The 27,708-nt window shown below is 33.3% G+C and overlaps 2 protein-coding genes across 8 annotated transcripts; both read right to left on the bottom strand.

Annotated features, from left to right (window-relative positions):
- Positions 1-80: 80 nt before the first annotated feature.
- Positions 81-27,288, bottom strand: LOC114166829 (protein kinase family protein / protein phosphatase 2C (PP2C) family protein). 7 transcript variants are annotated; one of them, XM_085668318.1, is made up of 16 exons: positions 14,728-15,097; positions 14,532-14,650; positions 9,731-9,759; positions 8,980-9,056; positions 7,287-7,417; positions 7,002-7,119; positions 6,664-6,830; positions 5,850-5,917; positions 5,520-5,743; positions 4,959-5,010; positions 2,262-2,802; positions 1,981-2,050; positions 1,676-1,895; positions 1,282-1,386; positions 946-1,041; positions 81-566 (listed from the first exon to the last, which is right to left on the bottom strand). In XM_085668318.1, the coding sequence occupies exons 2-16, from the start codon at positions 14,632-14,634 to the stop codon at positions 372-374; spliced, it is 2,196 nt and encodes a 731-aa protein (XP_085524444.1). In that variant the 5' UTR covers positions 14,635-14,650; positions 14,728-15,097; the 3' UTR covers positions 81-371. The 7 variants fall into 7 exon arrangements, with proteins under 7 accessions (XP_085524444.1, XP_085524445.1, XP_027907486.2 ...); XM_085668319.1 differs by having other exon boundaries at positions 7,287-7,414; XM_028051685.2 differs by having other exon boundaries at positions 8,980-9,042.
- Positions 16,639-23,876, bottom strand: LOC114166031 (uncharacterized). The gene is made up of 5 exons (XM_085667548.1): positions 23,529-23,876; positions 19,843-19,959; positions 19,352-19,719; positions 18,143-18,896; positions 16,639-16,966 (listed from the first exon to the last, which is right to left on the bottom strand). The coding sequence occupies exons 1-5, from the start codon at positions 23,752-23,754 to the stop codon at positions 16,896-16,898; spliced, it is 1,536 nt and encodes a 511-aa protein (XP_085523674.1). The 5' UTR covers positions 23,755-23,876; the 3' UTR covers positions 16,639-16,895.
- Positions 27,289-27,708: the final 420 nt, after the last annotated feature.

The raw sequence follows: 27,708 nt of genomic DNA, 5'->3' as shown, positions 1-27,708 counted from the left end.
TATTATAGGCATAACATGCACACCATGACTCATTTGTACCTACTACCTTTGACAACAAATTTCAGGGATGGGACCACAGATGAAACAATTAAATATCATTTCGAGGTTGAGTCCCAAAACTATATTACAAAACTTTTCAAAAGTAGTTTGATAGTCTAAGATGATGTCATGTCTAGGTTTGAACAGCTTGACTAGATGATCACTGAGTTCTAAACATAACCATACTTATAAAGGCAAGATAGTTCTAAATCATCATCCAAAATGGAGGAGGTGAAGGAAGAACACATACACGTATTTATTAGTTCAATGAATGAATACACAAGCACATACCATTTGTGACAAGTCTCAGAGCATTCAAAATGAAGGTATTGCTAATAAATTCTCTCTGCTGTGGACACAGGACGTAAGAAAACAACGATAACTGTTATGTTATCTTTGCTGCCACGTTCCACTGCTTCAGTAGCCAACCTCTTAGAACACATTCCAGCCTCTTTAACAGTATCTTTTATGATATTTATGACCTCTGTACTGCTTATCACATCCCACAGGCCATCACTAGCCATGACCTAAATCAACAAATTATTAGTTTAATCGTGAATGAAAAAATTGTTTCAAAGAGTATCATAAACGCCAGGGTAATATAATATGAGAGTGATACAAGTAACATATGCATAGAAAGCTTTCAAGACTTCCCCTTAAGTCAGATTTAACTAAAATAATCGTTACTTAACAATGCCCTTCAACCTTTGGCCGTAAGTGCATCTTCTTTTTCAAGATACTTCAAACCCTTTTGATAAATATAGTTGACAAGATTACCAATGCAATTATCATTTGTTAATTATATACCAACTTATTTTTTGAGATACTTCAAATTCAACATATCTAAGGATTCCATGCACATCATGGACTTCATGCAAATAACATATGTAGCGTACAGCTCTTTACCAGAAACTCATCATCTGGGCACAAGGTATTTTCAGTTATCTCAGGTTCTGCAGTGACAGCAGGCTTCAGATCATCATCGCCAATAGAACGTGTAACCTGTGTGAAAAACAAGTCGATTTTCCTTGTATCAACATATAGCAAAACCTCAAGTTGCCATTAATATCTTTGTTGGTTATTTTGTTAACACAAGATCAGTTATGTGGCAGAAGTTAAAACAGGGAAATGAGAAAGCAAAAAGGAGAGACATCATTGAACTAATTGGTGTCATTATGCACCAATCAGGCCAGCAACGGCATATATAAATGATATGCACCATAGTAGTCAATTTAAACAAACCTGAAGTGCAGGAAGACCAACCCTCCAAGTGTCAACTTGCCAATGTACATGCCCCCCTTGACGAATAACACGTTCTCTCTCTTGAGGACAGCTTGCAACGTGATCCTATTAAATGTTAAGTTCTGATCAATCTAAATGGAAATACACAAAGGAATAAATTAAAGAAACTTTTATAGAAAGAAGGCTGGGTTTATTCATTAAGCTTTTATCCAACATGAGTGCTTAAGCTATAAATTTGATCATGAAACTTATTGAAATGAGCATAAAAGATACGCTTTACCAAGAAACTTAATGAGATGTGTTCAAAAGAGATTATAGGAGCATAAGTACGATTCCATATGCTCATCAAACACCCTCTAAGCACCAGCTATAACAACAGTAATTTTCAGCTCACCTTACTTAAGGAAATTGGATTACCAGCACGACATATGATTGCCCTGCAATCACCAACGTTAGCAACAAATAGCTTGTTTCTGACTATAAGAGCAGCAATGGCTGTACACCCAGGATGCCAGTCCTTCTGGATACATCTGTTGGATTTGCGATAAGAATCAAGCTCTTTTCTGAAGGCAGCATCTGTCCTAATGAATGCTTCCACTAGTGCATTAGCAGGACTGTGTTGACATATTAAAAGAATTAAAGTGTCATAACAATAAGACAAATGGGCATGGGAAACGGGTCATCTAGAATGAAATATACCTGCCCATAAAACCTGAAGTCTGCAAAACAGCTGGTACAGCTCTAGAAGAAAACTCAGCAGCAGCTGCACCTGCATAAATAACAATCATGCTTCTTAATATTACCATGAATGGTCATTAATATGATCGTTGAGTTCAACATAGCATAAGGAATATCTCATCATTAATGGGATAAATAATAAATTATTTTCAAGCTCTAGTAGTAATTATAATTTACTTTCTCTTAAATTAGCATCAAACAAAATGTAGATATTTGATAAATCACTAATACAATATGCATACCCCTATGGCCATCAAAGATGCCAAAAGCATAGACATCCTTCTCATCACAAATACGGGGCAGAATGAAATGTGTATCCTCCATAGTCTCCCTTCTCCCACAGGTAGCATAAGATCCCCAAGACAGTATTGGGTGGTATACAGAAGCCTTGTCATAAAACTCACACCTAGTTATCAAACCAGAATTATTTGCACTAGAGGCAGTCAAAAGTTCACCACGAGTGGACCAACTAAAACTCTCTTGATAAGCCTGAAGGTGTTCAGTCTTGTCCACAGGTTGATCAACATGCAAGTTAACAGGTCTGACATAAATATCTTCTGCCTTCTTTAATTTGCAGTGCTCCATAATCAAATCAAGTTCCTTGACTATTTCATCAAAAGTGGGTCTGTTATTAGGATTTCCTTCCCAGCAGTTGTTAATCATTGATAATAATCTGGACGGTATACCCAAGTCCTCAGTAGCAAGTACGGGCCGTAATCCATAAGAAACAACAGCTGCTGTTAGTTGCTGCTCTGTATAGTTCATCTCAAGCACTGTGTGAGCCTGTCATCAGTAAACATTAATTAATTTTATTTTCGTGCATTTGAGAAGAAAAGTTAATGTTATCCAAGTAGTTTTTCCCAAAGGTTCAAAACCTGCAAAGCTCCAACAAAATAATTACTAAGACTAGAAGTCCATTTTAACAGTTACTTTGTCACAAAGATAACTCTCTTGACAACTATATGATATTGATCATTTTTGACGTGACATAATTGTCAATTATTTTAGAAAGTAAACTTTAAGCCTACCTCAATATCATAAAACTGGCTTGGTAAGATATGATTTACATCCACTTATCTAGTCGATATAGGATTTCTAACATACACCCTCCCAGGACATTGAACATTGGACTAGAGGGAGGCATGATAACAAGTGGTACGATAGACCCAACAAACCTTTCTAGGGTAAACTTTGATATCGTCTTAGAAAGTAGTTTTTAAGCCTAACTAATCACATAAAACTGACATAGTAAAGTGAGGATTGTACCTACTTATATGTTATAATGTAGACATGTCTCTAATCGATGTGGGATCTCCAACAAGTTACTTATCCCAAACTTGACAGTTTAAAAGTTACCTAACTGTAAGTACATTTATATGACATGTCTTAATTTTGCTTTCCCACTTGTTAGATAATAGCTATTAAGTTATATATCTGCTTATTAGGTTATTTTATATTATTGGTTTGGTTCCATCTTTCTTCTACTGATCGTTTACTTTTAGTACAATAGACAGTGGATGATTAAAAACATTGAGATAGTCATTACTCATTCCTATTTTGCAGCATTCATTTTAATCTGAATGATCCAGGCAATGATTCAGTATAGAGGAGGTAGCTTGGTGCATATGATCATGCTATTTCACGATCTGAATCATGACTTTAACAAGCATTTGGAGCAAAGAGTTGTTGATAGGGCCAAGGCCAAATCAGAATATTGTGTCATGGTGCGAGGTAGATGTAAAATGGTGTGAATACATACATCTTCTAAGTGAGGTTGGTTTCATAATTGTGGTGTGACAGTCAGGCTGCCATTCAAATTGCTTATAATCCTATTTTTTCAACGTAGAACAAAGTTCATAGAGGCCAATTTTCACTACGTGCATTAAAAATTTGACAGTGGCTTGCTGCCATTGGTAATGTGTAGACTAGAGAATAACTAGACGTTGTCTTCACAAAAGCACAACAACCACATAGTAGATTTTGTAACAAGCAGAGCTATGATTAACATCAATGCTCTAGCTTGACAGGGAGTCTAAGGCTATTTCCTTTCATTGAGCTGAGCCACTTTTTCTTGTCCTAACCTTTACTTTTCAGAATATAGAATCAAAGAGACTAACAATATTGTCATTGAATTTAGTCATTCCTATTTTTTCTAAAAGTCTAATTATTCTCAGCAAAAGCCCTAAACTCATTATTTTGGCACTTATCCATTTTTATATACTTCTCTGAAAACGAAAGTTCCAAACCTGTCCTTGACTCTTTTGCTAGGTTTGGCACTTCACACTTCTCCGCACCTTAGCTTAGTGTTTTCTGCTTTTGGATTTGATACTTGGTTTCTTTGCTTGTGAGACTCTTGCTTTGGTTTGGTTGTTGCACTGTTTGGGACATTTGGTTCAATTTTCAAATCTCTCCTGAATTTCACTTCTTCCTGTTTAGCTGCTCAATGTCTTTAAGTGGTAAAGGAGCAGCTAGGGAGGCTAATGGAGCTAATGGAGGCTCAGGTTCTACAAGTGTTGGAAGGAGCTCTAATGGTGCCTTTGGTTCAGGTTCTACATTTGCAATTGTTGACTTAGTTTGTGGCTGTTAGTAATTTAAGGTTATTTTTCTGATTTGTTGATATAATTTTGCACTTAAGGTAGGATCACGATTACAATATTCCGGTGCTGCTCTAACCCTTCCAATCCTATCGGTAGGATATCAATTTTGACTGCGTTAAGAAAGATTAAAATTCTTGCTAATTATATTATATACTCCTCGTTGATGAACGATAGTTCCATTGATAATGGTCACTGAGATTAAACAACATTCAAAACAGTAAAGGAAACAAAAAATCATGTCTAGAAACAAATATAGCGTCCATACTTCACCTCATTATAGAACTTGTAATACTCTAAAGACAAGCAAAAAGTTCAAACTACACATAAGATAGATAGACTTACTTGAGCTTCTGTACGAAGATCTGTATACGGCACAACACCAGTAAGGAGTTCGCTGCAGCAAGTCAAATAAAAGTTTTAAAATCAAAAGGAAAAAATTTGATTAAAGTTTTATTTATGCTAGCTTTGTTAAAACCCATGAGAACAAATCAAGAGTGAAGAAATACAAAGAATGGTTATGTGTATGGTACGTATTAGTTGCAACAAAGAGTTGATAGATCAAGCTGCCTAGCATATCTAAGGTTGACAGGCAATCATAATTTCCAAACGAAGATATGTCTTGTAAATGTTACTGTTTACATGAATATCTCTATAGGACAAAGTAAGAAATAAAAAGAGATGGATGATACATCCACAATTTGCTTGACTGTCCACTTCTTCACAACAAAAGACAGAGAAAAGATATGTTGTTAGATTGCAAGTGCAACTTTGCATGTTCAAAGTTTAAACTTGAAACCAGTCTACCTAAAGCGAACAACAAATAGTTGCAACTGGTTCCTCGTATGGTATAGAACTAGAACCATAACAAAAGTGAAAGAAAGAGAACAAATCCTATCCTCTTACTTGATTGATATCCCGAAACTGTATACATCAGATTTTTCTGTATGTAACTCCTTTCTTAATATTTCAGGTGCCATGTAAATGAGTGTTCCAACCATATTCTTTTTGTGGAAACCACCAGTAGGCTTTCCAGAAGACTTCCAATTCTGAACAGAAACTCCCTTAAGATCATTCTTGTATTCTGCCAAACCAAAATCTGTGAGGTGTGGACAAAGACTTTTGTCAAGCTGCATCGCGGATTCACAAGATTAGTCTGGTGATACATATAGGAAGTACAATATATCAAATACTAGAGACAGTTCCAAACAATCAAAAGATTTGGGAGACATTTACGAGAATATTTGCCGGTTTCACATCTCTATGCACAATCCCGAGGTTATGCAGATATTGCAAAGCCTTGGCTGGAAAAAGGAAGTTGAAGGAATTAAAGGGGGAACATTTGTCACACATTTATTTTCTTTTTATTTTGGACAAAACTGTCAATCACTTTATATACTTAATTTCCAAATTTACCTACATTATTGAAGTGGGTAAAGTGAATGGTTACAAAATTGAAGGAAAAGAATCCATATTGATTTTTGGAAAACTTGATAATCTCCACTTGAAATAGTCCTTAATAAGTAGAAAACCAAACAAAACTGCTGAAATGACATTGAAAAATATTTTACATATGTAATAATAATCTTACTTTGCATGTCTCATAGCCAGTCCCAACCCCGGCTGATAAAGGAGAAATTTGTGTTAAGCCCTCAATTACTAAAGTAAAACTTGTTGAAACCCCACATAACACAATCAACTATTATATCCGAGTATAATATTATGTGCAGTAGTTTAAGATGGTTGAAAAATCAAGAGGTACACAAATGAATAGGATAGTTTGTGAAAATGTTAAAGTCCTTCTATATGTAAATGTGGTTTGGTTTATAGTCCAAGAAAGCCAATTTCTAGTTCTATGAAAAAACATGTACCCATTTAAGCAGATCACAATGTTTATACTCTGCAATTCTGTCATACATCCCAAATTACACACACCTCAGTTTGACTAAACAAGTGAAACAACAGATATGATAGGAAAAGTATACCCAGGCCAAGTAAATCTCACCCAATATCCATACCAACTCTACACAAGACAAAATCACAACTATACCTAATTGCATTGCCATCATAAGTGCATCATTGAGAGTAGGTATCCACTCTTCTACATGCAACTTCTGTGCAAGATTCCGAGATTCATATAACTTGAAGAAAAACATGTAATTGGGCGGTTTTGCATGCGCCGCAATCAATGTCGCTATTCCCGGGTGATCTAACTTGCTACATAATTTAAAAAGAAAACAGTGAATCATGAACTCAAAAGACTTACATAAATTACCCTTCAGCGTATCAAAACGTTAAAGAAAACAGTAAATCTCATTAGAAAATGTGAAAATAAAGATTTATACAACATTAAAGGAGAGAAAATTGAGGTGATAAAGAGATGGAGACCACAGCAATTGCAATTCTTTATGAAACTTATTAATGTCTTCTGAAGTTGACAAGATGGGTTTCTTCACAGCAACCCTCATGCCATCCAAAGTCCCTTCATAAACAATACTCTCAGCCCCTACAGTTACCATCACCAACCAAAGTTACAATATGAGTAATCCTCTACCACGAGACATAACCTCAAATTACAAGTACCGAGAAAGATAGTTGAATAAATATTAAAAATTGGGAAGCCAAAAACAAATGAAAAGGTTGAAAATTGGAGAAGGGTTTAGGTTGGTTTACCTCGAGCAATAGGAGAGAGGAGAGTATAAGAAGCTGGAGGGAGATGAAGGGGAATAGAGGGGCTGGTGCAGCAACCCCTGATGCATGTGTTAGGCTCCACAATCTCTATTCCCATTGCTCTTGTGTGGCTGTTGAAGAGGAAGAAGAAGATGATGATGAAAATAAAGATAGACGCAGCAAGGGAATTTGAATGCACAAGAGCATGGTAAGGTATATCATGTGTTAATGTTTCAGCTATGGAAATTTCGTGGTATTGGATACAATGTTGTCACTCGTGTTTTGGCCGTTTCATCGAAAACGTTTCTGGCAGCTACCACTAGTGTAAAATAGGCTTTTTATACCGGTTAAAAAAGGCTTTTTATACCGGTTCTAGCATCGGTATAGATGCAGGCGGTATAGAAGGTTTGATCTTTCTACATCGGTTCCATGACAGGTATAAAAAAATTATTTTTTATACCATTTCTAAAACCGGTATAGAAAGTGCTCTTGAAAATGAAAAGTTATGTAAGAAAAAATGACTTACTATACCGATTATAGTTCCAACCGGTATAAAAAATTACACATTTTACACCAAGTATGACCTCAACTGGTATAAAAAGTGATTTATTATTTTTTTTATGAAAAATTCGTTTATGCTTCTTACCACATACCAAACCTGTATATAATTACCCAAAACATCAAAAAAACAAATCTCATTCAATCTAATATTTACATGAAATTGAATGTAATGTTTATATGAAATATAATACTACTCCAAAACTAATTACTACATAAGTCATAAAACACCTAACATCATCTTATATATTGTATATAATTACCCAAAACTTCTAGAAAACAAATCTCATTCAATCTAATATTTACATGAAATAGAATCTAATGTTTATATGAAATATAATACTACTCCAAAACGAATTACTATAAGTCATAAAACACCTAACATAATCTTATATACTGTATATAATTACCCAAAACATCCAGAAAACAAGTCTCATTCAATCTAATATTTACATGAAATAGAATCTAATGTTTATATGAAATATAATACTACTCCAAAACGAATTACTATATAAGTCATAAAACACCTAACATCATCTTATATACTGTATATAATTATCCAAAACATCCAGAAAACAAGTCTCATTCAATGTAATATTTACATGAAATAGAATCTAATGTTTATATGAAATATAATACTACTCCAAAACGAATTACTATATAAGTCATAAAACACCTAACATCATCTTATTTAAACACCTAACAACAGTTTTTATTGAACAGAAGAAAAGAAAGTGGCGAAAGAGAAGTGACATATGAGATAAAGAAGGACAAAATTCACAAGTTAAATTACTAAACAATGAGAAAAGCCAAATTCTTCTACTCGTCAATTTCTTAAAATAAATAGGAATCCTTATGAATCAACTGAAAGAAGATAATAAACGAACCATGGAGATTCAAAATAGATGGGTGAGAGAAAATTATTACCTTAAAAGTGAGTTTTGTGAAATGAAATTAAACAATAAACCAAAGTCTAAAACATGAATGATGTGTAGAAAATAAAAAACATGTATGATTTAGTTTGAGTACATCAGTATATGAATAAACCACTGCTAAAGAAGAAAGAAATAATCAGATCCATACCAGAAAACTAAATCAGAAGTTAATTCATTACAAGTATAGTAACCACCGAACTGACCTTGGAAGGATGCACAGAAGATGGATATTACCTATCCAAAAGTCTTTCCAAGAATGAAAACCTCTGCAAAACAAAAACTAAAACCTCTTCAAAACAAAAATGCTTCTACTTTTACATCCAAATACGAATTACATTCCCGATTAAATCAAATAATTTTTTCAAATACTTTTAGAATGAGATTCGTTGGATGCAATGTCATTCGCTGGAAATGAGGTTTAGCACGATTTTTCTTTCTTTCTTAAATTAGGCTTTGATAACTTCAAAAGTTACCTTATACTGATAAAAGAAATTTCCCAAAAATATGTACATAATAATTGAATAACACGACACGAATGAATAAAGTTACTCTCAAATCAAATCTCAATAAATAATAAAAACCTTACAAATCCATCACGTGATGTGTCTAAGCTCCTCCAACATGCTTTTTTTTTCTCGGAATCTTGACTTGGTAGTGAGTAATACTAGAGTCTTGAATTTAACTAAAGTTTAAACATGCCTTAAAAGTAAGCTGGTTTAATTTTGAAAGAACATATATAAAATATTTCAAAAAAAAAAAATCTTCGTGCCTTCGAAAACTAAGAATAATTATAAATATGTAAAACGTATAAACATTATAATTTCTTAGAACTAAACAAATTATCGTAACTTAAAAACGAAATGATCGTAATTTTCAAAAGAAAATAGACATAAATGAACATAACTTCAAAAGAGGAGAGTGAAGCATTATACAATAGTCAATGTTGCTTCTTACCAAAAGGATCTTCCCTTCTTGTGCTGTCTCTGCAGAAAAAGAAAACAGAAAAAAAGAGAGAGAAAATAAACAAGTGAAGAACAAAGACAAACAGAAATAAAGTTGAAGTTCCTTAAAGAGATCATGAAAGTTTGCACACTGACATAAAAGGTGACGTGTGTCATCAAAGATATTAACCTCATTTATTAGACATTCGATTTTATTTTATTTTAGTCAGCAAACCAAAACAAAACATTGCCTCACTTTCTCACTGCTCTGTGTTTTACCTTCTACTTACGTCTATCAGAAAATATAACAACTCGATTTCCCCATCCCCAATCTTCCAATCTGAGAAACTAAATAAGTCGACATAAAGTAATTCAATAGAGGTGACACTTCAACACACATCATGTAGAGAAACTTTTAAGCTTAAGCAATTAGGAGAAAACAGAGATACGTTTGTCTGACACATAGGAAAGAAAAGAAAAATAACATTAAAACAAGTAGGTAGAGTACAAAAGCAAAAGCAAATAACTAAATTTGACAGATAAAATAATTAGAGTAATTATATACAAACTTATCGTTTCACTAATACTTACAATTGTTTGTACTGTCTCTCTTTTCTTATAGCAACGTATGTGAAGATTGGTATGAAGGTTTTAATTAAAAGATGGTTGAAATTCAAAAAGAGGCTGTCCAATTTAATGGTGGGAACAAGAAAGGAGACTCAGAACTCTGTCCAATTTAATGTTCAGCTGTTAAGAGAGCCAACACATCGTTTCGCTTATAGATTTGTTTCTTCTGTCTCTCTCCTTCAGCGCTTTCTAATTTATGTTCTTCACTCTTTCATGCCCTCACATCATACTACTACTTCTACTCTTGCATTTATGCATGCATTATCAATTATTAACATTCATCATCAACTCCACTTTCCTCTCATCATCAACGTTATTTCAACAATTATGAGTCATTGATTGGAAGAAAAGACTTAGATAGGAAAACCTGCCACTACTTTAACACTAAAAAAGAAACCTAGTGCAATGGCCACACTTTTTGTTTAGGGCAATGCATTTCAATTATCAGTTCTAAAGATTTTATCACACTGGCCTGGCAAGAAGCAAATTAAAAAGAAAAAGGTTTATGGTGTGCGGTGAAAGGAAAGTAAAGGGAATCTTTCTAAGATATAAAAATAGCTTATATCTTACGTGAAAATAGTTCAAACTGATTTATTCAATTATAAAAAAAAATTAAAATCCAGGTGCTTATTATAACCAACTCATATTTGGGTGGTACGTTCATGAAGGGAACACACTCTACACACCAACTCATACATTTTGACATATACAATAAAGTAGTATCATAATTTTCTTGTTAGTGTGTCTCCTTTTGGTGAATTTTCGTAATTAATTAATTTCAAAGCTACTACTCCTAAAATGTTTCTGCCACTGCACCTATTAATCTAGGAGGGAATTCTGTGACTCTGAATGACTAATTTATTCCATGCCTCGTTTAAGAAATTTCATTTCAAGTTTGAAAGAGACTACAGAAATCACGTGAATTTGAAAGTGATCTCCATGATGTACATTGAGTCCATTATCTTCTTTGGGCCTTTGGTCCTTAACTCATTTAAGTTTGATACTGATATTCTAACAGTTCTTGTTTTGTTCACAAGAAAAAAAAAAGCAGTACTGGTAAGCCAATTGAAGAAATGGTGCTTTAATAATGCGCAACTAAATAATGTTGCTTCCTAAGTTCGATTAAAATTAGAAGTTTCTATGGAATTATTTTTTGTATTGACATTCTATTTGAAATTTGAAAACAGTCACTACATATAATTGTCTGATAATCTCGAGAATCACACCTTTAGAGATGAACACAAAAGGCTAAAACATATCTTATGGAGAGCAACTCAGAAGTTAGTCATAAAAATCTATTGGTCTATTTGGAAAAGAAAAAAAAAAACAGGAAAAACAACACAAATAATGATTCCTCTTTATTTGATGAAAAATAAAAATTGACTTTATAAACAAAATATTCTTCTCTTTTCCATTTTGTTTCCTATTTGACAACCAAAGGAAATGTTATGACTCCCACCCAGTACATGAGATCAGTGTGTTTTCTCTTCATTTCTGCTAATAAAAAGGAAATGAGAGCACACAGAGGAAGAATATTCACTAAATACAATCCAAAAGAAGAAATAATTAAGTAAAATATATTTAAATATACAAAATAAGGCAGATGAAAAAAATCTAGAGAAGCTCTACTCCTGAGAGAGAAGACTTTTGATAGTCTTTATCCAAGTAAGCCTTTAGTAACAGACATAACTAATGGATTTCATATAGTACAACCTATGATCAGAAAACAATAATCAAGGAAAAAAAGAAAAATGATTGATCACAACTATTAAATTTCTATTAGAGATAGTACATATTTGCAATTAAGAGTGTTCTTTACAACTATATTCCCTTCATGCTTAAATATAGCAACAAACATCATGCCACCTAACCCATTGCACGCATAATTTGGCCACAAAGTTTACGATTATTATGTAATCCTTGCATGTCTCTGCTTTCATTTTATGCTGCAAGAGTCACACTCTGCTACTCTCAAAACTTCAGTGTGTAGTTCTTATAATTTACAAGGAGCACTTTCATTTAGCATGCCACTCTTTTCTTTCACATAGTAGGACTAAAAGGAGTGAACTGCACCAGCAAAGAGATTTTGTTTAAATATGTTTTAGCAACTGAGTTCAATCCATTTAGTCCACCCTCTCCTCTGATATTTTGGTTTTTAAATTAATGGCTGCAACTGCAACACTAATACTCCATGGATTAGAATGATGTTTGAATAATAGTTGTTTGGCTAAAATAGAATATCTTTTGAAGACACTGATTTACTGAGTTTGAGAAGTTATTGCAGCTCCATTTTATATTTTTTTTACACCTTTTTTTGTTGACAATGGCCAATGGTAACCAGTCTACAGCTACTACTAGCAGCTTTGAAGTAAGTCGTTCTTCAATTTGGAGAGATGGGAGTGGTGTTTTTGCAAGGAATTCATTTGAAGAAGATGATGAAGAAGCTCTGAAGTGGGCTGCACTTGAAAAGCTCCCTACTTACAATCGTTTAAAGAAAGGCTTGTTAATCACATCCAATGGTGAGGTGAAGGAAATTGATGCCACCTTTCTAAAAGAGAAGTTTGTTTGGGCTGCCCAACCGGTTTATAAACACGAGGAAGTGTTAGAAGAACAATGGAAAGGTACCATTCAACTTTATTACTATTGATAAGTTGAATTTCTTGAAACTTTTCGACTGGTTCTTCTATTTATATAATACTTAGTTTTATACGTCGGTATTAGTATTATCGTTATCTGACATGATGTACCCACTAAATTGTTTGCAATCTCACAGATGTTAAATCTTACTACTCGTCTATGCTGGAAGTTTTTGAAAAAAGATGGGTATGTTGCAATGTGGCAGAAACATTCTAACAATAGCTGCTATCTCAATCGTGAAGCAGGGACTCAACCTATACTGTGTGACCAAAGTGATGACCCAGACAGTGTTTGGTATTGTGTTCTTGCCTTCCTGATACCTTTTTTTATCTTCAATTATGTGATCAATGCCAAATTTACTATCATCTTCTGTTAGAGAGCTTCCCAACTAATAACTACTATCTTTTTTTTGGGTTATGTGGTAATAAGATAAAAAGTTTAGTTATGCACTAGCTTCCATGATGAATAATTCACTGAAGCCAGAAATGAGCTTTTTAAGGCTGAATCAAACTACTGGGGTGAGATTATAGCAAGCTATGTACGTGTCTTACATTGGAAGAAGATGAAATTAAGAAATGTTATGGACATGAAGGTTGGTTAGGGTCTTGGTTTGTGATAAGTGTCTTCGCGGATAATGAAAACTCTCACTCTTTTACATCAAGCACTGATTGTCAGTGAAGCCATTGGTTCCAAAATGACTTCTTAAAGGACAAACTAGGGAAGCCATTGTCAGTGAACAACCCACCTGGAGTTGTTTCCCTGCTTTTATTATGTCACCTTAAGTGATTCAACTTCCCCTCCCCTACATTTCACCCTCTATACTCCTACATCCAGTATCTTTTTTTGTTCCAGCTGATTACATTGTAGCTTCATATGTTTTATGTCATACCAACCCCAGGTTGCATGGCATCTTAGTTATGAAATCCCTTTTTTTTCATTCTCTATTTCCGCAGAACTCCAGTAGGTGTAGTTTGCTTCTCTCTCCAATACTTACCACCACTGCATCACCTCTAACCTCACAACAAAAGTTCATAAGCAAAGCCCCAAAAACAAGGCCACAAGTGTTCTGTTATAGCTATCCCAACACCAAATTATGTTATTGACATGCATATAAGTACAACCATATTATATTTGTCCTTACGAATATCTAATTTATAAAACTAGTTGTTCATCACATCAAAGGAATGTGAGGCATGTACTGTTTTAATGTAAGTTTGTTGCCAACTGAAAGTGGATTAAGCTAAAATACAGTGATAATTATAATCTGAAGCACAGAGTCAATTTTAAGGTGTTCATTACATATAGATACACCAAAGGAAAATTGAATAGCTTTAATGGAAACATTGTGTGAAAAACCAAGTAATGTAAATTGACTAAGTTTAATGACTTGAATCAACTGTAAGCACAAATAACAAATGAATACTCAAGTTTAAATAGGAGCAAGAAAGTACAGAGACAAAATTCGTGAAGGGATTAAATGAACTAAACAATGGATGGAAAAAACAGTTACAAAGGCTTGTCATGAACTGAAACAAGAGAGAAATGTAAACCTGGTCCGGAGCGAACAAGGGTCAAATTTGACACAAATGGAAATTGACTGAGATAGAAGATTTTGCTCTGCTTGGAAATTGAATGGTGGAACACGTGCAACATCAATCGCACTTAACTCCTGTAAAGGAACAAATCTATCAATTTCACTCATTCAACAAAACAAGAGTAATGTGTGGTTAGGGTTCAAATGCTGACCTTCAAATGGAGAAAGCATATAAGAGATGGACTGTTTCGACAACGAAGGTACCACAATGAGACCTAGCAAACGAAGAGCACAGAAACAACACGCGACCTTGACGAGGCGACTTCGCACGGTTATGGCGACGACAGCTTCGCATGGTGATGGGACAGCAACTTCGCACGGTGACGACGACGGCGACGTCGCACGGTGACGACGACGGCGACGTCGCAGGGTGACGGCGACGTCGCAGGGTGACGACGACGGGACTTCGCACTGTGACGGCGACGGAGACTTTGCACGGTGACAGTGACTGTTGGGAAGCTGGGAAGCGGGAGCGACAAAGAAATGAATGAACTATGTTTTGGAAACGAAAAACAGTGTTAAGGAAAGGGAATGAACGAAAGAAATGGGAAATGGAGACATACTATGCCGGTTACGAGGTCTACCAACTATAATATCTCTTTTAAAAATTAATATATATATATATATATATATATATATATATATATATATATACGAAATTTATACCAATTCTAAATATAACTGGTATAAAAAGTCGTTTTTAATATTACAAAAATGTCACCGTATTAATTTTTATACCGGTTGAAAGTATAATAGACATAAAAGATCTCACATTATTTACAAAATTGTCGTCTGCCTTACCTGGTGAATTTGAACAGGAATAATAATGTAGGTATAAAAAGCTTATTTTACACTAGTGTACATTGCATAAAAATGAACCCGCGCCTCAATTGGTCCCACCCCAGAACATTGTATAAATTTTGATATAATTTTCTACTCAAATTTTAGAAATAAATGAAGGAATACAACTTTTTTTTAACTCAAATGTTAATTATTTTTTATGTGTAAAGTATTTTTATTGTTTAACATATTTTAGTTCAAATATTAATCTATAGTATTGTTTAACATCTAGAAAAATTAATAATGTTGATTTAAAAATATTATATTTATTTAATTTTAAAATTTGAAGTAAGAAATATATCAAAATTTTAAACGGTAACGAATTTTAATTTTACATTAAACTTAAGAAATAAAAATATATTTAATTTTTTATTTTTTAGAACAACATTAATCGGGTCTTAAAAGTCGAAGGAACATTATTTTTCTTTTATTTCGTAGGTAATAGTAGTGTGGCACATTAGAAATATCGTGTAAGTTTAGTTTAGAAAAATAAAATGGGTGAATTAAAAGTAGGTAAAAAATAAAAATAAAATATTTAGTTGAAAAGAAAATTATAAAGAAATATGTAGTGATGATGTGAGCATAAGCAACGAATGCTAAGATCACATGCAGTTGCCAAGTAGTCAAAGTTTTATCATAAGACATGGTTAAGCTACTTGGTACAAGGTTTGACTTTGTTACAACCATGAAGGATAAATTCATAAAGCTATGGAAGTTAGTAGTAGGATTTTAGTCATGGTCAATTATATGTTGTAGCTTCTAAAGTTAAAAGCAACCCATGATTAAAGATTTTAATCCATGACATTGTAAACAATCCTTTGACTGCTACCACAAATGTAGTTTTCAAAGAAGTTTTTAACAATGTGTAAGTGCAATGTATGTTAACATACCTGTGCATGTGTTTTGGGAAAAATGTATGTCTGAGAGTACTTACAAAAATATGAATGCTTAATTGGTGTGCATTCCTATGCTGTTATGGTGTCATGTATTCAGTTTTTGTAAGAATGCATTGCGGTAAAAGATGGAGATCCAAGTAAATGGTTGGCTACTTTGATCATATGCGTTGCTTTATCATGTCTTGAACTGACCATTACATTGTTGTAAGAAATCCTTATTTGCCATAATGCATTAAAAATCCAAACTACCATACACCAACAACACAATAACAATTAATTATATGCAAAGATTCAACCAACTGCTTTTAGTAGTTATTATTGACACCACCATCTACTGTTACAGAACAACAGGAATGCACGTAATCAAGGCCTGCCACTTTAAGACTTTGACCTGAAAACGCATCCACTGTCTAGATTTTTTTCCCCTCTTTGAAGGGCACATTTGTTCTTGGATTTTTTAATCAACTATTTACACTCTTAATAACACCTCGTATTCACTCAGATGTGAGATAGCCTTTGCTTAGCTCACTCATTCTTAATAACTCTCTGGTTTATCTGGCTGAATGATATAGTTCAGAACTTGCTTATACAAGTAATAAAATTACGGAAAACATTAATGGTATCCAATTAACAGTCCCGGCACAACCTGCAGAATCTGCAAAGGAAAATGTCAGTACAAAGGAATACTTATTGGTCTCCTACAATGTTTTAGGGTTCAATGATCTGGCCAAATAAAATCAGAGGAACAGAAATAATTATGCATATATTTATAACATTTTGTAAAGTATTAAAGGATAAACTAACACAAAATAACAGAAATAAAGTCAAATAAGAATTTAAATCCATCAAAGGATTTAATATATGGTTCCATAAAAGATATAAAAGCCTTGTGTATGATGGACCTTTGTAACTAGCATAGGTTCTTTATTTGGTTAGAAGAATTTCTTTGATTGAATGAAAATATTTCAAGATTGCAAATAAAAAACCAAAGAAATCAATTAGTTCTCTATGGTTATAGGATATGGACTAATTCCAGTCAGTTTAGACTCATGAACTACACCTGAGCAGTCCACTGGATTTTTAATGGAAGCAACTATTCTGGTCCATTTTCATAACCATGGTAATTTATAATTAATGAATTACTACATACTCTCAAGAACTCAAATAATCGTTATGTTCATTTGCATTTCATATATAGACAATACCCATATACAATGAAACCCAAAAGTTTAGAAAAGCTCAGGATCATGAAGGGAATAGTCAACCTAAGGGCGTGTAAGTCACCTAGAGCTTAGTAACACAGTTTTTCCACTCTCTCTTAATAAGATGAATTTCATATATGATCTCACTAAAACAACCTGATTATGTGCTCTTTTCGGTGGAACCCTCATAAAACTTACGGTATCAAACAATTTCATGTTAGCATTGCTCATGATTATAATCTAATGTTGGAAGGTTAAATTTAATACTGATGAACTAGAAACCCCCATTAAAAAAAGAAGGGGACAACAAAAACATAAACAAAAACAAAGCATGAAAGTGTATTTCAATGCAAAACAGTGAAAGAACTTCTTCGGGACACGCAGAGTAGGAGTTAGTTTGAACCCATACACAATCTGTAGTTTCCTCCTTTCCTACTTCCCTTCAAAGCTCAACTTTATTAAGCTAATAATTTCTAATGCCTTTATAACCTTAGTAAACTCGATAAATTTAATAACAAGATATGACAAATACATTAAAACATGCGCAGACAAAAAATCATGTAAAACGAGTTGCCTCTAATTTAGAGTTCTTATGTTAGCTCATGCAAATAACCATTAACAACACTCACATAAAGATGGTGAGGGGCCATGAACGTGTGTGCTGGGACGTTCAGCAGATGGTTCATTCTTAGGAGGGGGCCCGACATGCGCAAATGCTATGTTTGGTAAAGGACTTAAGGCAGGAACTGAGAAATGAAAACCATGTGCTGAGGGTCGATCCTGTGGTGACGGAACAGGATAGTGTGGGGCATTAGTAGGAGCAACTGCAGGTGTTAGACCAAACTGTTTTCGAGTATTTTGGCTAGATCTCTTTCTATACCCGGATTGGCATTTCGGAGGTTGAGCATAAGAACTTCTCCCTGGGCCAGGCAGACTTCTTGCAGGGGCCAGAGAACCAAATTCAGGTGAAGCAGCACCTTCCCCAGTTGTAGGTGCAGGTGAAGGTGAAGTTTCAGGAAAAACATGTGTATTATGGTGGTGACTATGGTGGTGATGGTGATGGTGGTGATGGTGGTGGTGGTGGTGGTGGTGGTGGTGAGGATGAGGTACAGGGGCAGGGGAAGGTGACCATGCAGAGCCACCACTGCCGGTGCCATGAAGGGAGTGTTGCAAGATGTATGATAGCCGAACCTGCTTAACCCTACCAAACTGAGTGTTATTCAACCCAAGGTTCCATGAATGATGTCCCATTATGGTTTGTGCCAGTTGCTTTAGCCTCTCCTTTGATGGTGTAATCCCAACTGCAAGTAGGACAGACGTTTGAACTGTGGTAGGAGCAGCTACTGTAGAACCTTCAGAATTTGAAAAGATGACATACAAGTTCTGCATACCAACAAGGAAACCAATCAGAATCAGGTTGGTGAGATCAGTATATTCGAAATCCTCCCAGTATTAAGAATAAGTAAATGTATATTGTGTAAGGATAAGGAATTCCTAGATTTAAAGATTATATGCAAGACATCTAGCTTATTTTTCATGCTATATGTTAGTCCTTTGGCTTATAGAGTTCACTTGTAATTGATAGATATCCCAAAACAGAATCCATAATGCCCATATAGAGGTAATCACACAGAAATTAGAAGGAAGGACAAGAGAGGTTGTGAGTTCAACTGCCTCACTAATACATACTAACAACTAACATTGCCGATCCAAAAAAAGAACACAGAATCCATAATTGACAGATTTCACATGACATCAGAACTGAAGAAAGCATATAAAATATTAAAATCAAGAGCCATACAGCAAAAACAGTAAGGACAGAACTAACAAAGACAAACCTCATAAGGAGCCAAATGTAGCCCATTCTTTAGTTGACTAGTCAGCTCACCAAAATTTGTTTGTATTTCGTAAATGGAGAAATTCAAAGTAAAGTTGAATAGTGTTTGCACTGTTTGCAGAGGAAACACACTTTGTTGTGGAATGATAGTGATCCCTCCCTTAAATTTCAGCACCTCAAAATCGGAGGGTACCCCAAATAAGGATGAAGTGAGCAGGAGATATGATTGGCGCATAACCAAGTCTTTAAATGATGCTCCTATCAAACTAATGGCAGCTGCAGACATTTCTGAATATTTACCATCAGGATCAACTGCAAACACGACTTTTGTCATGTTTGATCGTGGTAAGAGATCCAATCCACATACAAGATGACCACCTGGTTTTAAAATATAAGAATGACGTCTATATCAAATAATATTAACATTAATAAAGTTCATTTAGCAAAAAAAAAAAATGTAAATAAAGTTCACAAAGGAAACAAGTGAAGATGTTACTTTGGTTGAGGGAACCCCTATCTCTTCAAAAATGTCATCAGAAAGCTGCAAAATATTGTCTTTTACCACAGAAACTGGCTTCTGCATATAAAAGCTTGCAACGATATCATGATCTGAAAAGTTAAAACAATGTCATTGAATAAAAAGATTATATAATCGTGCTTATATGAATTACATTACATTCTTTATCAAATAAATTATATAATAATATATGGTAACGTATGAGTTAGAAGCTTACAAATATATAATTATAAGGACATTTTCATATATCACAAAATTGAAGATAACATTCAATGGTTCATCATAAAATGTTGCATCACGTAGACATTTTGAATAGCCAACACATGACTCTCAGTCAAACTGATTAGTGTATTCAGCACCATGTCAGAAGGCACAGGAAAATAATGCACCCTATAAGACCAATAAAAAACTAGAAGAGATAAATTGTCAAATTTTTAGAGGTGAATTGTTTTAGTACATCCAAAAGTTCCACATTATTAAGAGTTGAGTGTAACAAGTGCAGCTGAGACCGGTAACAACAAAATGCATAATAGAGGGGCAGAAGAGTCAATTAATGATGCAATTCAGCAAGGACACCTTACAGATCATGGAGGCAGGAAAACCACGAGAATTAAAATATCTAACTCTAGGTTGAGGGATTTTGATTGGTCAAAAGTTTAGTATATATTCTGTTTGTTGTGGTGAGAGAAAGGGGGATGGTTTTTGCTATGAACTTCTCTCTCTAGACCTATTTCTCATATTAAGTTTTCTTTCATACTGTTTTGGTCATTCTCTGTAATACTCATTATTCGGTGAGTACTTTCTGAAATTCAATAATACTGCTAAAGAAAGTTGAATTTGTTCCTGGAATACCTTGTTCTCTGTTTCATTGAGACTAAGGGTTTATTTATATATACCTTCTTCCCTTACCACCCATTGAAGTGTCTTTTTAATGACAAAACCATAGGAGAGGTGCTGAATATAAACTCAAAACAAATAATACAAATTATTGAGAATTAATATCTATAATTATCAGTGAAAACATCTTTAAACAAAACATACAAGTTAACACCAACAAATGTGAAATACAAGTTTTTTTATATTGGAATTATCTCTCATCATCATCTAAATCAAAGTTTCTTTATCATTTTCACTATTATGCCATCTTTAGATTTCAATTTTGGAATGAGAATCCCAAAATAGTCTCCTAAAAAACTCTATTTTATGTGATCTAAGACATATTTCGGAATCAAGACACATGATGTTGCTACTGGGGAAAATTTATTTTTCAAACATAATTAATTAAAACCAAAGTGTGAGACGCACAAATCAATATCACAAATAAAAGAAATAACCAAATGCACGAATTTACGGGGTTCAACACCTTTTACCTATGTTCTCAACAATATTTCATCATATAATATATCACATTACAAGTTTCCAAACAAACTTGTAAAAACTCCCCCATTCCAAGACCATCCTTTCTCTTAAAGTGGTGACCCCTCTCTCAAGTTTGGGTATGTCATATTTCTTCACCTCATTCCTGTATTTATATAGTAAAGATTCATGACTTCCTTCATAAATAGAACTAGCTGTACACTGATTCTCTCACCTATCCAAACATTCATTATGGTAGTGGATACTCCAAGAGTAAAAAAACATGCAAACCCTTAGTTTTCCATGACAGCTATTCAACCCGCTACATTAAACTTCTCTGCTATAGCAAACACTGTAACAGATAAGGGCGCTTAGCACTACTTAAAATCATGCTTAAACCTCGATAAAAAGTTAAAACTTTTGTTCTGAGCCACTTATAATGATCACAAAATTGATTTGCCAGTACCACATCCAGAACATAAACAAAATATTTCATTTCTCAAACCAGACAGAACATGTGGCGACACAATTCCAGCACCTGACTTGTTCCTTCCTATTTTTTTGGAAACAGATTTTCCAAAAGAATAAAATAGAGTCAAATGACATGTATATATCCTTTTTTTCATACAGTTATCTTTCTTTAAAAACAATTTTTTTAGATACATTCAGACGCTAAATGAGAATACTTTTCTAATAGGGACTCAAACTTTGTTTTACCACGTTGAGGAAGACTAACCCTTTCATTATATTTGATCCCGTTGATGTTACATGCGTTTCTCTAATCATATTGGTAGGAATTACAAATCAAAATGATATACTCTATTAACAGTTATTTCTCATTGAGTCATTATTACTAGTAACGGTTTTATTTAAATAGAATTCTAACATTTAACCACTCCATATTATTTCCTGCACACGTGACGACAAAAATATAGAAAGAGACGGTTAATTTCATGCTTTTATGTACAAAGCAACTTATTTACTCTAAATATTCCAACAATTAAACTCATTATGAACAATAAAATATATTTATTGTAGCAGATATGAGAATACTGTGTCGGAAATTGTGGACATTTCATGCAAAAGTACGAGGCTAAAATATGTTATTAAAGGAAGTATATTGGAACTACATATATTCCAATGCTAACTGCCATTACTGCATCATCCAAGAAAATTGTTAGTTTAATTTTCTTTGTCCCTGCCTCCTCCATTACTTTTTATCTGCTGAAGTATTTAACCACCTAGGGTCTTGTGTTTCTTTTTTTATTTTTAAAACAACTTTGTAAATCTACTTTTTAGATAGTAAAGAGCATGTGGGAAGAAGATAGGATAATGCAAGAAAGAGTATGAATAAATATAAGTTTGAAAGCATAAAGTACTAAAAAACCTTAATATGTTAAGATTTTCTTTTAATTTTAAAAATGAGGAGGTACCACTTCTGAAAATAACTTTTAAAACTAGTTTTTTCTTCTTTTTTTCTGAAACAAAAAACAATTTTAAAGAATAGAACACAAACAAACCCTCATATTGTCAATTTCTCATATCCATCTTAACTTCCTATGGTTCTTCAAGTCATCACTCACAACACCTCATTCTTCCTCTAAAAGGTAAAGTGCTATGCAAACCCAGTATTCTCTTTGCGAATGCTAACATAAGCATTGAACCTATCAACGAATGAATATTGACATATAGAGTGACAAAGAAACCTCTCCATAACCAGCATAAAAGCTTCATGATTCTTATAGCTAGAATTTCCCAGAACAAAATTCTCATTACAATATTCCAGCTCAACCAAAATTCACAACAGCATATATGATAGTGTCAGATCCTAAGACTCGGAACCTTTTTGTTTTCACGTGCAACATCAAGATAATTTCAATATCCGTATCATTAAAATTAAAATTGTAATCAATTATAATTGTTTCGAACAATAATTTTCAAAGTAAAGAAAACATCAAACCACGATGCAACAAACAAATCTCCCCTTTTGTTCACAAAATATAATAAATAGCAAAAATTGAAAACCGCCTCACACACGGAAATATTAATTCGCTAACAATTTTCTTAACAAGCCTAAAATTAAAATTAAAAACCCATCAAAGTTAAAATCTACATTTTCGTTCACATTGTTATCTTTTTCACTAAAAAATCCACCAATTATAAAAACAAATCCACTAATTATCAGCACAGGGATTTCTATTCTTAATTTAAAATTTTCCTAAAATTAAAATAAAAATACTAAATAAAGAAAGATACTTGAGTGAGAGAGTACCAAAAATTTGTTTGAAAAAAATTAAAAACTCACCTTTGTACTTAGAATTGAAATGAAGATCTTTGGGATCTGCAAAGTGAACGAATGGTGGTAACCAGAAGAGTGCTGAGAGAAAAACTGCAACTGAGAAAAGCAAGACAATAACGCATTTGATTCCAACAACAGAAAAGATGCAGCCGGACCCCACTGCATTCCGCCATGGATCCTCGGCGGCAACTGTGGATGGTAGAGAGTGGTCTTCTTCTCCTGACTTTCCCATTGCCGGCGAAGTGGGTCAGGGCCCATCGTCAGTTTGGGTCGGGTTTGGTGTACTCATTTAACAGTAAGTGGGAGAGAAGTGTGGGAAAATAAGTTTGAGTTGAGGATGGGTCTGATGCCTTTCTTATTGTTTAAAATAATAATAGTAATTAATAACCATGTACCTATAATTATATATATATATATATATATATATATATATATATATATATATATATATATATATATAACTGGATAACTATATATCTATAAGGTGGATCAGTTAGCATTCTTTTATCAGTAATTATAACTAGGGGTGTCAAAACGGGCCAGTCCGGCCCGTTTTGGTCCGGCCCGTTTTTTGGCCCGTTTTAAATGGGCCAGGCCGGACTGGCCCGACAAGGCAAAATGGGTTGTTTTTTTGGCCCGGCCCGTGGGGTGGCGGGCCGGCGGGCCGACCCGCCATCCTTTTCCTGATATGTTCATTTTGTGGCCCAAAATCAAATTTTAAATCTTTTCATTTCAAATTTAGTTGACTACATGCAAATATGCTTACATTAACATACTGCATATGCATTAATACAACAATAGTCCATCATCACAAAGTCCAAACAAATTGAAATGATTAAAACAAAATGTAAATGACGTGTGTGTGTGTGGCGCAGAGGTGAGAAGAAGAGTCGCGTTGTGGTTTGGTGGTGGGTTGGGGGGTGCGCGCAGTAGGAATGGGTGGCAAAGGAATAGGAATAACAAAAATGGGTTTGATTTGATGTTTGCACGGGGAATAACAAAAAGGGTGGCAAAGGAATAGGAAAAAATTAAGAAAAGAAGAAAAACGAATTGTGGGTATGTGTGTTCGTAATTTCCATGAATGTGTGCAGTGTCCTCCACCTGTTTTTGTCTTACGGGCCGGGCTGGCCCGTTTTGGCCCACGGGCTGGCCCGACGGGCCAGCGGACTTGACGGGCCAGGCTGTCATGGGCTGACGGGCTGAAATTCATGGCCTGGCCCATACCTTTTCAGCCGGGCTGGCGGGCCGGCCCATCGGGCCGGGTCCATTTTGCCATCCCTAATTATAACTATTAAAATGATATATATTTTTTATTTATTTTTTAATTTTACTTCTAGATTCTAAATTTAAATAATTATTTATAATAAAAAGATATATTTTAATTTTTTTAATTTAATAATTATTTTTTATAATTCAAATAACTGATTATAATATTATTTAAATTATTTATAATATCTTTTACATAATATTACTTAAAATATTTTTTATTTTGATAACTACAATTTATTATATATGTACATGTTTTTTTTTTCAATTTATTTTAATTATTATTTTTAAAATTTAAATAATTTATAAATATTTAAAAAATACATACATACATTGTGTTGACTATAATAATAATAATAATTTAATAATCACTATTTTATTTCATTTTTATCTTTTCAGTTATTATTTCATTTAAATTTAACTGATTTTTAAATTTAATCATTTTTTAATTTAACTATTATTTAAATTAAATAACTTATTTACAAAATAAATAAAATTTATTTATAATCAAATTTAAAAGTTATTAAAATTTATTTTTATAATTATAGTTTCATTATTTTGTATTATAAAAAAATAACATATCCTCATAATATAATTGTTTTCATTAGTAATAATAATAATAATAATAATAATAATAATAATAATAATAATAATAATAATAATAATTGGTTGATAGTGAAAAGAAAAATGAATAAGGGTTTGAAGTTTATAAAGAAGAAGGAAGGAGGGAATAGAATGAAAAAGGAGGATATTTTCAGAGTTTATCTGTATTTTTTTAATTTTAAAAATTATAATTGTTTTCAATTCTGAAAGAGAAGTGGGTAGCAGTATTGGCAATAAATTGCTTTAGGACCCAGCTTTAAGCATTTGTTCCATATCTATGTGAAAATAGAAGTGAAATAAATTATATATATATATATATATATATATATATAAAGTTAAATTAAATATTTTGTTGTTTCTTAAAGTAGAAATAGATAAAAAAAATAAAGAAAAAGTATTTTAAATATGGTATAATTTGATTAAATAAATAATATATATATATATATATATATATATAATTAGAAAACCAAACAAAACTGCTGAAATGACATTGAAAAATATTTTACATATGTAATAATAATCTTACTTTGCATGTCTCATAGCCAGTCCCAACCCCGGCTGATAAAGGAGAAATTTGTGTTAAGCCCTCAATTACTAAAGTAAAACTTGTTGAAACTCCACATAACACAATCAACTATTATATCCGAGTATAATATTATGTGCAGTAGTTTAAGATGGTTGAAAAATCAAGAGGTACACAAATGAATAGGATAGTTTGTGAAAATGTTAAAGTCCTTCTATATGTAAATGTGGTTTGGTTTATAGTCCAAGAAAGCCAATTTCTAGTTCTATGAAAAAACATGTACCCATTTAAGCAGATCACAATGTCTATACTCTGCAATTCTGTCATACATCCCAAATTACACACACCTCAGTTTGACTAAACAAGTGAAACAACAAATATGATAGGAAAAGTAAACCCAGGCCAAGTACATCTCACCCAATATCCATACCAACTCTACACAAGACAAAATCACAACTATACCTAATTGTATTGCCATCATAAGTGCATCATTGAGAGTTGGTATCCACTCTTCTACATGCAACTTCTGTGCAAGATTCCGAGATTCATATAACTTGAAGAAAAACATGTAATTGGGCGGTTTTGCATGCGCCGCAATCAATGTCGCTATTCCCGGGTGATCTAACTTGCTACATAATTTAAAAAGAAAACAGTGAATCATGAACTCACAAGACTTACATAAATTACCCTTCAGCGTATCAAAACGTTAAAGAAAACAGTAAATCTCATTAGAAAATGTGAAAATAAAGATTTATACAACATTAAAGGAGAGAAAATTGAGGTGATAAAGAGATGGAGACCACAGCAATTGCAATTCTTTATGAAACTTATTAATGTCTTCTGAAGTTGACAAGATGGGTTTCTTCACAGCAACCCTCGTGCCATCCAAAGTCCCTTCATAAACAACACTCTCAGCCCCTACAGTTACCATCACCAACCAAAGTTACAATATGAGTAATCCTCTACCACGAGACATAACCTCAAATTACAAGTACCGAGAAAGATAGTTGAATAAATATTAAAAATTGGGAAGCCAAAAACAAATGAAAAGGTTAAAAATTGGAGAAGGGTTCAGGTTGGTTTACCTCGAGCAATAGGAGAGAGGAGAGTATAAGAAGCTGGAGGGAGATGAAGGGGAATAGAGGGGCTGGTGCAGCAACCCCTGATGCATGTGTTAGGCTCCACAATCTCTATTCCCATTGCTCTTGTGTGGCTGCTGAAGAAGAAGAAGAAGAAGATGATGAAAATAAAGATAGACGCAGCAAGGGAATTTGAATGCACAAGAGCATGGTAAGGTATATCATGTGTTCATGTTTCAGCTATGGAAATTTCGTGGTATTGGATACAATGTTGTCACTCGAGTTTAGGCCGTTTCATCGAAAACGTTTCTGGCAGCTGCATTGCATAAAAATGAACCCGCGCCTCAATTGGTCCCACCCCCAGAACATTGTATAAATTTTGATATAATTTTCTACTCAAATTTTAGAAATAAATGAAGGAATACAACTTTTTTTTAACTCAAATGTTAATTATTTTTTATGTGTAAAGTATTTTTATTGTTTAACATATTTTAGTTCAAATATTAATCTATAGTATTGTTTAACATCTAGAAAAATTAATAATGTTGATTTAAAAATATTATATTTATTTAATTTTAAAATTTGAATTAAGAAATATATCAAAATTTTAAACGGTAACGAATTTTAATTTAACATTAAATTTAAGAAATAAAAATATATTTAATTTTTTATTTTTTAGAACAACATTAATCGGGTCTTAAAAGTCGAAGGAATA

The sequence above is a fragment of the Vigna unguiculata genome, chromosome 10 (genome assembly GCF_037176805.1).
Source record: "Vigna unguiculata cultivar grain cowpea cultivar isolate G323 ecotype 2 chromosome 10, ASM3717680v1, whole genome shotgun sequence".
In the NCBI taxonomy this organism is placed as follows: domain Eukaryota; kingdom Viridiplantae; phylum Streptophyta; class Magnoliopsida; order Fabales; family Fabaceae; genus Vigna; species Vigna unguiculata.
Note: the sequence above shows the minus strand (reverse complement) of the source record. Positions and strands in the feature narration are given on the sequence as shown.